At 28.5% G+C, this 12,855-nt stretch overlaps 1 protein-coding gene across 8 annotated transcripts in view; it reads left to right on the top strand.

Annotated features, from left to right (window-relative positions):
• Window positions 1–12,855, top strand: part of LOC107453612 (protein Wnt-8b-like) — a 50,868-nt gene that overhangs the window by 24,160 nt on the left and 13,853 nt on the right. For 3 of the 8 annotated variants that reach the window (XM_087165264.1, XM_087165265.1, XM_087165261.1), the window contains exon 2: window positions 8,779–8,812. In XM_087165264.1, coding sequence (XP_087021390.1) covers window positions 8,779–8,812 — 34 coding nt within the window. Of the gene's footprint in view, window positions 1–6,345; window positions 6,499–8,760; window positions 8,813–12,855 lie in introns of those variants that run through there. The other 5 variants (XM_087165262.1, XM_087165263.1, NM_001323831.1 and 2 more) reach the window with 3 other exon arrangements.

Raw genomic sequence — 12,855 nt, 5'->3', positions numbered from 1 at the left:
TTATAACGTTGTCTTCTAAACAAGACAAAAAAAAATAAATAAATAAATAAATCAATTAAAGGAAACAACGATATAACATTTACCTACCCTTAAATTTTAATTATAGAACTGTCAAGAAAATACTCCTTAATTAATAATTAAAAATGAGAAAAGTTTTGAAACTGAATACGGTTGTTTTAATTTAAAAAATACACATTTGTTCAATTTCATTTTATATGATATATTTTTTCTTCATAGTAGAGTTATTTCTTCTTTACTTTTTTTCCAAAGAAAAATAACAAATAAAAAATTTAAAAAAAATGATTAATATTTTAAAAAAACATAAAATAATATAAAACTATCTTTCAAAACGGAATTTTTTTTTCTTTCGTTTTTTTTCTTCCTCTGATTTCTCAAAAAATTGAAATTTAATTAATTATTCGTTCGTTAAAATGTCTAGTTCATGAAACGTCATGCTGAATGAAATTACATTTCAGAAACTCGAAGTTGAAACTTGTAGTTCCGTTAGGAGCGTGAACTTCCTGAATATTATTGTATAGTGATAAAGTTGCCTCTGAAATCTTATAGATCTTGAAATTATGTCTCCTGATAACTTGATGAAATGCATGAGCCTGCATAAGGATTTTTAAAATTTTTTAACTTCATTGGATCCTGCAGGTTCAAAAAAGTTAAATTCATTGATTTAAGTGTAATTAACTATTATCAGTAATGTGAACAATAATAAGGGAAAATATTTTTTTAATTTTAAGTTTTCCGAAGAGATTTTTATGAATTTTAATGGTAATTTAAAAGTAACGTTTACTTTTTTAATCTTATTTTTTTTGGACTCATATTTCCGTTCTATAGAGAGAAAAAATAAAAGAGAAAAAAATAGTAGGTATTTATTTCAACACAGTAATTCATCTGAATTGTTTAATAATATCTTTGAATTAAATCAAATTTAAAAGAATTTTTTTTTTCAGGAAATTTTTTTCCCAAGTTATAAAAGAGCAGTTATTAAATAGAAATAATTAGCAAGAAATCCACTGTAATTTAAATCATATACGACAGATTTTAAAATTTCCCCTGATCATGTTTTTATTTCCAGTTTGATAATAAAAATAATTGGCGAGAAATTCAAGAACTGATTTGATGGATACACTATAGTTTAAATCATTTGCAGCATATTTTAAAATTTGTCCTGTCAGCGTTTTTATTTACAGTTTGATTTAAGACTGCTATTACAAAAGTAGCAACATATTCTTGTACTATTTGTCCTTGAAATAATGGTGTCTGTGAATTCTGGAGACATTATTCCCGTTAAAATCGCTTTCAACTTCTCCGATGCCATTTATTCCACAAATGTTTATTTTTACCTTCTAAAAGTAGGCCAAAATTCATCGAAATGGTGCAATACCTCAGACAAAAGTCGTCTTCCCTACCTGTTTTCCCGTTCCATGCAATAAACCTTTATTGACGCATAATGAGATTGTCTCTTTTAAAGCTTTAAACGATTTTCTTTGCCTTGCAACCGTAGCAAGCTTCTGGCTATTGATGTTGGCCATTATGACTCATCAAGAGGTGTTATAGAATAAGTTATACTGAGTTATACTAATAGAATGTGCAATAAATCAACTGGAGCGTTTTCTAAGATAATTGATCTACAGTTATATCTTTAATTAAATCAACTAGACAAAATCGAAACTTAGAAAAAAAAAAATTTTCATCAAAAAATTGTATCAGATCCTGATTTTGACGAACGTGACTTTTTTCCCCCCTAGGATCGATATATCAGTAAATCGTTTTGCCTATATGAGAAAATATCTCATAAATAAATCAAGCCTACAATATAAACAAATACTTATAAACAAATCAAGCTTTCCAACGTTTAAATGCACTGTAAGAAATCCCGAATCGAATTTCAGTATTAAATACCGGCACTTTAGGTGTCACTCAGGGGACAGAGCGTTCATTTTCCAATTAGGTGAACAGGGTTCGAACTCCAGCGATGGATGATCGATACGAATTCCGCACTGGGCTCGCACTGACCACAGTGCTGACTTAAAATATCCTCAGTGGTTGACGGATTACGGGTTAGAATCTCTTAGTGTCAGGATAACCGAGGGAGGCATTTTTTATTTTCCTCTCCATGCAACGCAAATGCTGGTTAGTTCCATCAAAAAGTCCTCTGTGACGGTAAATTTCTCCCAATACTTGATCTAGGAGTTCACTTGTCTTCTGGGTGAGGTTAAAAATCACAAGGCTACGGAGTTGAACATTGGTAGTCGTAAACTCAAAATTGGGTCGGCTGTTCAACGACGGTTATAAAATAAAATAGAATCTCGTTCATCTTCTTAATTCAGTATTGCAATCTATCCCCATTTCTTTTATTCCTTTAGAGACTCACAGCAAAAATTTATATAAATATAAGAGACATAAACAAAAGAATCTGTGATAATTGATCAAAACTGTTTTTTATTCCACAATTATTTATTTTCAATTGTTACGCATTTACTTATTTTCTTCACCCCTCACGGAGGAAAATATTCTATTACAATTACCGAATTCTATGGTAATGAAATTTCTGATAAATAAAGCCGTAATTCCGGTTAATAAAACCAAAATATACTAAATAAAACCAATTATCTGGTTTAGCAAAACGAAATTGAATAATTCATTTGGTAATTTTACTACCGGAAATTTTACTACTTAATTTTCATTGCCGAAAATTTAGGTGTGCAAAATCTGGTTCTGGTTTGCCTAGATATTACACATTTAGTAAAAAATAAGAAACTGAAAAGTAAATGGAATTGAATAAATGGTTTTATGCCATGCGTAAAAATATTATGATGAAATTACCAAAATTAATCATATTTACCTAATTTTATCACATACTAGAAAACTTTATTTTAATGTTAATTTTACTAATATTATTACCAAAGTGCTTCGGATTTTTGGAGCTGTTATTGAGCCAAAACACGGTAAATTTCACCATATTCTCGTAGTTTTGATCATACATTTTTTTTCAGTTCATCAATCAATTCCTTACTTCAACTTCTTTCTCCCTTTCTTAAAGCCTTTCTTTTTAATTATTAAGTTTCTAATAATATATAAGCAATTTATTAATTTTTTTTTTCAAAAACATTTTATAGTGTAAAGGATAATCGAAATAATTATCGTAATTTAGCATATGAAGTGTTTCAGAAAGACTCCTTGACATAATTTTTTTCAAAATTATTATTCAAAAAAATATTCATATTAAGAAAGTTAATATTATTAAGGAAAAAAATAGTTAAATAAATTGTGTCAAACATGTGAAACCTTCATTTGTAAAAATACGAAAAAATATAATTCGTTTTTCTTTTCTTTTCCTTAATTACGTTCTTAGGTACGTGCGTAGTAAACGTTCTCTTCTTTTTCCCTAGTTAAGATATGTTACTAATGTTACTTAGTTTTTTTTTAAAATAACATATAGTAGAAAATGTCTGATATAATTATGTCATAAATCATGAATAAAGAAAGGAATTAATATGTTTCTTAAAGAGCCTGTGGTTTTTGTTTCAAAATTTCCTTGTAACAGAAAGAAAAAAGCAATAATGCATACAATTTCTAAAATTCATTTGAATGAACATATTTTTTCCCTTTATAGTTCAAAAAATAATTTTTTTTTAAAGCAATTTATTGCTACTACTACAACTTTTTCTGAATAATAAACTTCAAAATCTGTTATAACATTGCAGGTAAAAAAATTTTATATAATATTTATGTTAAAATAAAAAGTATAGTTCATAACAAGACAGAAGCATTAACTATGAGCTATCATTTTTAAAAGTTCTTTTTGTTTAATTCGTAAGAATAACAAAAGTCAGATAAAAAAAGTTTTAATTCAGCTGTCGTTATAGAAATTGGGGCATAAAAATAATTGTATGAATTTGAATGAAATGAGATAATCCATTCATTAAACGTCATCAGATGAATTCATTTAACATAAAATAATGACAAAGTATTCCCTTCTCAAAAAACGTAATTGAAGTTGTTAACTTAATAATAAAGAAAAGAGTTCTTTTTATTTAAAAAATTCAAAATAATATTTCTTAACTGCGTTAGAAAGGGTGTTATTTATAGTTTTTTTTTTTCTTTTTGAAACATTGCATTCAGAAGAAAAAAACGTTTATTTTATACATATGTCTTACGTTCTGTGTAATATTTACTGTAAAAAAATTTAAAATAAAAGTGATATGGATAAACTAAAACTGTTTTCTTCCTTTATTTTTCTTTTGCATATTACGATTCAATAAATGTTTATAATAAAAGTCGCTTGGATTTACAGATATTTTTGCAATACCCAGAAGTTTAAGTGGGATTTGTTCTAATATATTTTATCACTTTTTATTTTAACTAAAAAAATTCCTTCAAAATTGTTTTATTTTATGGTAATGACTTTTATAGTTAAAAAAAAGTTTAATTCTGATTAATGAAACCAAAATTTACCGTATTTAAGCCATTCATTTGGTAATTTTTTCGTTCATTTGATAACGTTTTACCGAAAATTCTGGTTTTTCAAAATTATAGTTCTTATTAAACCACATTTAGTAAAAAATACAAAACTGTAAAGTAAATTCAAGCTGGATAAATGGTTTTTATGCCGTGCTCAAAGTTATCAAGATAAAATTACTAAATTTTATTTCATTTACCACATTTCAGCACTAAGAAAATATATATTTTCTTTTTAGTGTTGCCATAGAGCCAGAAACATGATAAATTTTAAAATATAGTTTTGACCCAACTTTTTTCCTCAGTGTGATTGTTGATTTATTTCTTTTCCTTTTGTGGAATTTTTACAAAAAAATTTCTTTTTTTGTAAAATTAGGAAATTTAATTTCGTTGAATTTTTCTTCTTCTTTTTCTTCTAAAGTGGTTCACGTAAAACATGTAGATATTTAGTTGAATTTCATTCATAAAATATTTAGTTGAGTATTTATATTGTGATTTAAATTTTTTATTAAAATAAATACTTTCTAAAATTTATAAAAGTTATTTATTATGGCATTAAAAACCAATCAATATAAATTTTTCTTTCTTTAATTCTTGAGTTTTAAATAAGTATGATAACTTAATTCAAATTTTAAATTAATTTAAAGGAAAATTTTTTTAAAAAATAGCATAATTTCCGAAAATTATTGATTTTTTAAGTTCTTGTTGTTTATTAGAAATGCTATGTGTCTGCTTCCTTTACGTCACGTTGAAATGTTACCTGTTACGTTTCAGTACTTTTAAATACTAAATTACTGCGTGAAATTTGTTTTAAGTACTTTCGCATTAAAAAGTTTTTCATTTTCTGTCGGTATACCTACTTTTAATTGTACATTTCACTAATTACTTTTCAAAGTCTGTTATCTTCACTTTCTAATCGTTACTTTTTCTTAGAAAACTTGTCTTTTTACTCGTTATTTTTAAAAGTTATATTTCCATGTATGATTTCTTTTATAACAGCAATGAAGTATGATTGAAAATTTTTTTTCACTTTTTATTTTTATTTCTAAGAGCAATTTTCCCCAAGTGCTTTATTTTCACACTCAAATATATACATTTTCTTTAATAATAACCATGTTTATAGAGTTAAAATGCAAAAGAAAAAAATAGTAAACAAGATACACAGAAACAAGCATCATGAAATGTAAACATTCTGGTGCATTCCGTATGCAGGTGCAACATGATGGTCATTTCCTTTTTAAAAAGAACTCGAAAGCCCATGGGCAATGGTCTAGAATTGCCAACTAGCATAAGTGATTTTTCTTTGCTTAGCTGGTGCCGCATGAAAAAAAGAAAAAAGAAAAAGCTCTTTTAAACTTGTAAGTGGCCGCTCTGACAAGGTGTGAGCAATTACTAACCATATCGTACCTAAAGCCATTTAGGGACAAAAGACAGAATTGTCTTCAACTGCGAGGTGACAGGCCTGGCGCCTTTTTTGACAATATGAGAACGGATGTACCTACGCCCCTTGTTGCATATCTTGATTACTAAAGGTGGTTCTGTTACATCGTAAATACCTGGATCACTAACCACTTCCGTATCAAAGAGCCCCGCCATGAGGATGTAATCCTCTTCAAGGAGAAACAGGATTTTGCATTTTTTTTTTAAAAGAAACTTACTTTTGAGTACTTGATGAGTTTTCAACAAAGAGTTGATATTTTTATTGTACTCTCAAGTATTGTTGTTTGAGTACTCACTGATCAAACAATGCTTTACACTGACACCTGATAATTTATAGCCACCGAATTTTAACAAAGAAAAGGGTTAAAGTATTCTTCCTCGTATTCTTTGATGGGCAGAGGGGTTAAGTGTAACTGTTTACTCTTCCTTTTAAAAAAATACCGTCAGTTTATGTTAAGATCTTACCATGTGAAGTACACATTGTTACTTGCTGCTTTTTCTGGAAAACGTAGTCTTCAAAATTGTTGTGTTTCACCCTGTCCTTGTAAGCATAAGATTAAGTTTGTTTAGACTGAAATATATTATGTAAGTTACATTTTTATTGGTAATAATAAGCAGTTTCTTCTAAAATCTTTTATGTTTCCTTAAGCGTTGTTTAAGATCGCTGTTGAATGTTGCATTAAAAATAAATAAATAAATAAAATAAATGGTTGATTTTTTTACTGCATACTTTTTATAGATATAAATTTCTTTTCCCCGCTACTTCTTCTACAATGAATTATTCATTTGCTGTTCTCAACTGCTAGTATTTTCGTGATACACTACGTTTTGCTATTTCCTTTCAGTTTATATTGAAATTATTCATCCAAGTTCATGTTGATAAACTCAGTTTAAGTTGAAATCATTAATGCAGCGCTTTAAAATTAAAAACTATAAATAAGCTGCACCATTAAAAAATTTTTGCTTCTTTTCGAGTTGTTGAAATATTATATTTTGCAATATAAATGAAAAGTTTAACTTCTTTATTTAGCTCATTGCATACTCTTTAAATGTATTAAAAAATATATATCTATATTTTATCTGTTTTCACGGAGAAAAAAATTATGGTAAAATTACCGTGCTGTATAGTAATGAAATTTCTGGTAAAAAAAACAACAATAGTAAAACAAAAATATAAGGTGTTTTAACCATTAATTTAATATTTTTTCCCCATTCATATTGTAATAGTTTACCGGAGATTCTTCCTTTCGAAATTATAGTTTTGATTACCACACGTGAGTAAAGTTCTAGTGAAAAATACAAAAATGAAAGTAAATTTGTCCGAATAAATGGTTTTTATGCATTGCTCTAAGGTGTCATGATAAAATTACTAAATTTTACCGCATTTATCGAATTTATACTGTAGGACATTATTTTACTGTTAATTTTACCAAAATAATTATCAAAACACTTCGGTAAAAATTATCAAATTTTGCGTGTTCCCATAGAACCAGCTTCATTTTGGTAGTTTTGACCATACCTTTTTTCTCAGTGTTTCTTTTAGAATACTTTTTTTAAAATTCGTGATTTTTGAAATTTAAATTCTTTTATAATCGTTACATTACGTTTTGCTACTTCTTTCTAATGATGTTGAAATCATGGATATTAACTACTCTGAAAAAAATAGTGATAAATATAATGCTTATTCCAAAATGTTTTTTTCCTCCTCCTTGTAGAAATTATCATATTAAAAATTTGAATTTAAAATGCTTTAGGAACTAGTTCCTATAGGTTTATTTACAATTAAAAATTAATAATGAACACCTAAATTTATTACTTTTCATTAGTAATAATTTTCTTTTACCCAGCTCTTTCCTTAAACTTATAGATAAAAAAAATTAACATTTGCTTCTAATATATAAAAGCATTTAATTTTTAATGACAAGCGCAACAAAGAAAATAATAATGATACTTTTTGCTATTTAAAAAAATTTTTATAAATGAAAATAAGTAGGAAAACCTTAGGAACTGATTCACACATACAGTTTATTTGAACAGTTGCTATCGTAACATTCTTTACAAAGGCGAATTTCTCCCAATATTTGCTTCAAGAATTTCCTTGTCTTCTGGATTGAGTTAAAAATTACAATGCTACAGAGTTGAGCAGCGATGGTTCAGGGGATAGAGCGTTCGCCTTCCAATGAGGCGAACCGGGTTTGAATCCCATTCGATACGAATTCCGCATCCGGCTTGCACCGACCACAGTACTGACGTGAAATATCCTCAGTGGTAGACGGATCATGGATTAGAGTCCCCTTGCCGTCAGGCTAACCGTGGGAGGTTCTCGTGTTCTTCCTCTCCGCAGATTAGCTCCATCAAAAAGTCCTCCACGAAGGCAAATTTCTCCCAGTACTTGATCCACGAGTTCCGTTGTCTTCTGGATTGGGTTCAAAATTACAAGGCTACGGAGTTGAACATTAGTAGTTTTAAACCCATAAAATTAGGTCGACTGTTCAACAACGGTTATAAAATAAAATAAATGTTACGGAGTTGAACATTGAAGGTCGAAAACTCATAACTGGGCCTGAACTAAAAAATCGATTTCATACGCATAAGTATTTAAAAAAAAAAAAAAAAAAAACATTGTTTCTTTCGCGTTTAAATAAGTTCTAACTTACAATCTTTGGAAAATGCTCCTTAACGAGCATGTTATGAATGAAAGAAAAAATAAATTCTTAAAATTTTAAGTTTCGAAGCAAATTTTTTTAACAAAAATTGTATTTTGTAAACATTTTTTCTAACATTGAATTTTATTATAAAAAAAAGTATCACAATTCCTTGAGTTATAAATTTGTTTATTGGTAATAGTTCTTCTATCTATTTCAGGTCTCTCAGCAACATAATGATGTCCGGATCAAAAGTAAGTCAACTTTATTTTTCTGATTTCAATTAAACTTAAGATTTAAATGTGTATCTTACATGTTCGAATATACTTTTAATACAAATTATTGAAAATCCAAGCATATGATCGATATTTTTGAAACATTTGATTTGGTTCAATTACGCACTAATATCTTTCTTGCAACAAAAAAAAAAAACCAAAGTTGCTAAAATAAATAAATTGAATTGGTTCATAATTGTGTCAATTACGCACTAATATCTTTCAAGCAAAAAAACTTAAGTACTAGCTAAAATAAATAAATTTTAATTTCGATCGAAAGTTAGTCAACCTGATTTTCCTGATTTCAATTAAACTTAAGACTCAAACGTGTATCGTACTTGTTCGAATAAAATTTTAATGAAAATGTTCAAAATCCAAGCATATGATTGATATTTTTAAAACTTTTGATTTGGTTCATAATTTTGTCAATTACGCACTGATATCTTTCATGCGAAATACTAGAGTGGCTAAGAAAACTAAATTTTAACACGACTTTTTAAAAAAGTTATGTCACTCAGAAATATTTATTATTATTCTAGCAAATTCCTGATTTATAATGTTAAATCTTGTGACATTTTAACGCTTCTTTTGAAAAAACACTCACTGTTTTTATCATAATTTTTTAATAAAAAATAATTTTTAATGAAATATAATATATTTTCCAATATAATTTCTTAAATTCAACTGAAAGCTTCATAGAATAAAATTATTTGAGATATTTTCAAATTATTCTGGAAAGTGTTTGGGGGAGGGGGAAAAACATAATTTTCGTGTAGACAAAAAGTTGTTTCTGTGTATTAAAAAAATGTGTGTTCTCCAAAGAGTGTTCCTGTGTTACACTCTATGAAAAATGTCACCAATGTGTCTACCGGAAAAAGTGTAACTTATCTCTATATTGCCCCAATACTTTCATATAGCATCTGTTATTAAAATAACGCAAACATCGATCCATTATCCTTAAATCGATTAAACTCTGATAAATATATACGAAATAGATGAGGATAAATCCATATCTAAATTCTCATAAAAGTTTTTGTGTTTTCTTATCGAACAGAAAATTTAATATTCTTCATATTATGATCATAAAGATTAAGATAGCGGTTATCTAAATTTTCAGTAAAATTTAAAGGAATATTAAACTAAATTATTTTTTTTATAGAAAAAGTTCGATAACAATCTATGAGAATCGAGATTAAGCCTAACTTCCACACTATGGCTAGAACATATTTATCAATCAAAATAGTTTGAACAGCTGAAGTTACTTTTATCAATTTTCTCACTTAACATAAAACCTGTTCTAAACTTCAAACTTAAAGATAAATGCCCTGATTTAATAAACTAAGTGAGATTAAATTATAAATATTCAGTTTGCTAATATCCTTTTTTTTCCTTTTTTTAAAAATCTATTTTAGTTACAGCTTAGTTTTTCCTACTTAAAACAGAAAAATTGCAATCGATATTTTGGATCGGAAAAAATATCTACTAAAAGAAAAAAAGAAAAAAAAGATACATCTTTATCACAGCAATGCAAGCAAAACACATTTTATTAAAAAATATTAATTCTTGCCAACGATAAATAAATGAAAAAATTGTGCGAAATTAAATGAAAAATAATCCGGATAAATTATATTGATTTTTTAATATCATATAACAATAAGTGAAATCCTTTTGCGAACAAACCGATTGAGCAAGGATTTGTATATTTTCCCACTAGACATAAGGTGTTTGGCATCATTGATATGAGTCATAAAATATATGAAGCTAAATAAAAAAATTCTCAAGTATATAGCCTGCGAAGAGCCAAATTTTTCCTTTCAACTCCATATGAACTTCATTAAAAATATTTTTTTTAAATTAAATTCTATAACGTATATAGTTTAAAACATCATTTGAAGTGAAATAGTTTGTTTTCACATGTGAGCATATGAAGGCAGATAATAATTTATTACTTTTGGAAACATAATTACAAGCGAAATGTGATTTAACAACCATGATTGATAGATATTTAAGAAAATTACGAGACGCTAAATTTAGGTTCATCCTTGGTATGCATTTTATTTTATTTTATAACCGTCGTTGAACAGTCGACCCAATTTCATGGGTTTACGACTACTAATATTCAATTCCGCAGCCTTGTAATTTTGAACCAAATCCAGAAGACAAGGGAACTCCTGGATCGAGTATTGGGAGAAATTTGCCTTCTTGGAGGACCTTTTGATGGAGTTAACCCGCATTTGCGTTACATGGAGAGGAAGACCACCAGAACTACCCACTGTTAGCCTGACGGCAAGGGGATTCTTAACCCATGATCCGTCTACCATTGAGGATATTTCAAGTGAGCACTGTGATCGGTGCAAGCCGGATGCGGAATTCGTATCGATTGAGATTCGAACCCAGTTCGCCTCATTGGAGGGCAAACGCTCTATCCCCTGAGCCATCGCGGCTCCCGTGGTATGCATTGTTATGGATCTCAACAACTTCCGTCTTAAAAAGTCTATTCAAGAATTCAGTGCAAGATATCTTCTTAATACAAATCAGACATGACCCCCCTTTTTTTAACATATAATAGTTCCAAAATATCTTTATCCAAGTCAAATTTAGATATCCTGGGAAAGCAACAAAGCTAAATAGCACCATTTGCGGAATAATCTTCGGCTTTTGAAATCACAATCCAATGTCACTCGTATCTCGGGAACATATTACCAACGCACCGTTTACTGCCAAGTATGAGCCAAATGACAATGAAGCCAGACCCAGGAAGCCAACGTGTGAGTTCTGCAAGCTGAATAATCAAGTAACCGTAAAATTTCACCGCCATTCACTGCCAAAGAATGGACATTTCGGAATTTGATGTCCAATTAGGAAATCCCAAGTGATTCTACGCCTTTAATCCTTGAGCATTTCAGAATCTCTTAACTCACGTCGCACGAGCAAAAAGGTTCGATTATGTTTATACCCTTCCTGTTTTTTGGTGGACGAGAGGTATTTTTCCTCAATATAAAGGCAAACATAAGCAACAAAAGTTTCAAGGGTCCACCATCAGGAATTACCTCCCAGGCTGTTATTCACTTTTAAAAGTATCACTTTTATGAAGTCTGGCGAGAAGGTGTAGTGAACACACACAGAAGAAATTGGAGAAGAGATTTTTGGCGATTTTCGATGGATTAAAGGTATTTTGTTAAGATTCCTACAGGTAAAAGGTAGGATAATCTCTAAATTACACTTCCTCGAAGACAACAATGGGGCTATTTCTGCTCCATGTCCTAAAGAACCCCGAAAGCGTATAAGAACTCCTCAAGAACTGTCGGGATCCTTTCAACTTTGGAATGATACTTGAATATTGAAGTATCTTTAGCAGTGACAAATCAATTTTGATGGGATTTCTTTCTGGAAGGGCATTGTTATTTTAAATATTTAATGTTTACTTATATGTTTATGTTTATTATAAAATCATCATTGCCTCTTGAAGGACTTTATGTTAGAAGATATATATCAATGATGAGAGAAATTTTTTTTTCTCAGTCCATACATTTATAAGAGTAATACCCCCCCTTTTTTTTTTAACTTCAGAGTTAACATAATTTCAACCAGATCTTTTTAACAATAGTGAAACTCATCAGAAACTGATTAAACTAAGAAAAGAAGTAATAATAAAAATTAAAAAAAATTAAAAACTTTTTTTCTAATTCTGCTTGGGATTTTATCTCAGACTTTACTTCTTTCCGTTTTCTAGTTCTAAATACAACTTTTAAACTCCAGAAGCTATTGGCAAATAATATTGCCTTTTCTGAAATTGAAATTAGGTTTTTTAATTACATTTATATTGTTAATTTTTCCTTATCTGTTGTAAATAAGATTATGCTAGCTGAATTTAATTTACCAAAAATACGTTTCTCTCATCAAATAATCCTTTAAAAAATAAAATTAACGTAATTATTAAATAATTTATTTTTGATATATGTTGTTGAACTCACTGCGTATGAACTCAAAACTTTAATTATTTCATGAAATAATTTAATTCT

Source organism: Parasteatoda tepidariorum, chromosome 6 (assembly GCF_982258835.1).
Source record: "Parasteatoda tepidariorum strain Cologne lab strain chromosome 6, Ptep-v5.0, whole genome shotgun sequence".
Classification (NCBI taxonomy): Eukaryota; Metazoa; Arthropoda; class Arachnida; order Araneae; family Theridiidae; genus Parasteatoda; species Parasteatoda tepidariorum.
The sequence above is the reverse complement of the archived record's forward strand: the minus strand, read 5'-3'. Positions and strand labels throughout refer to the sequence as shown.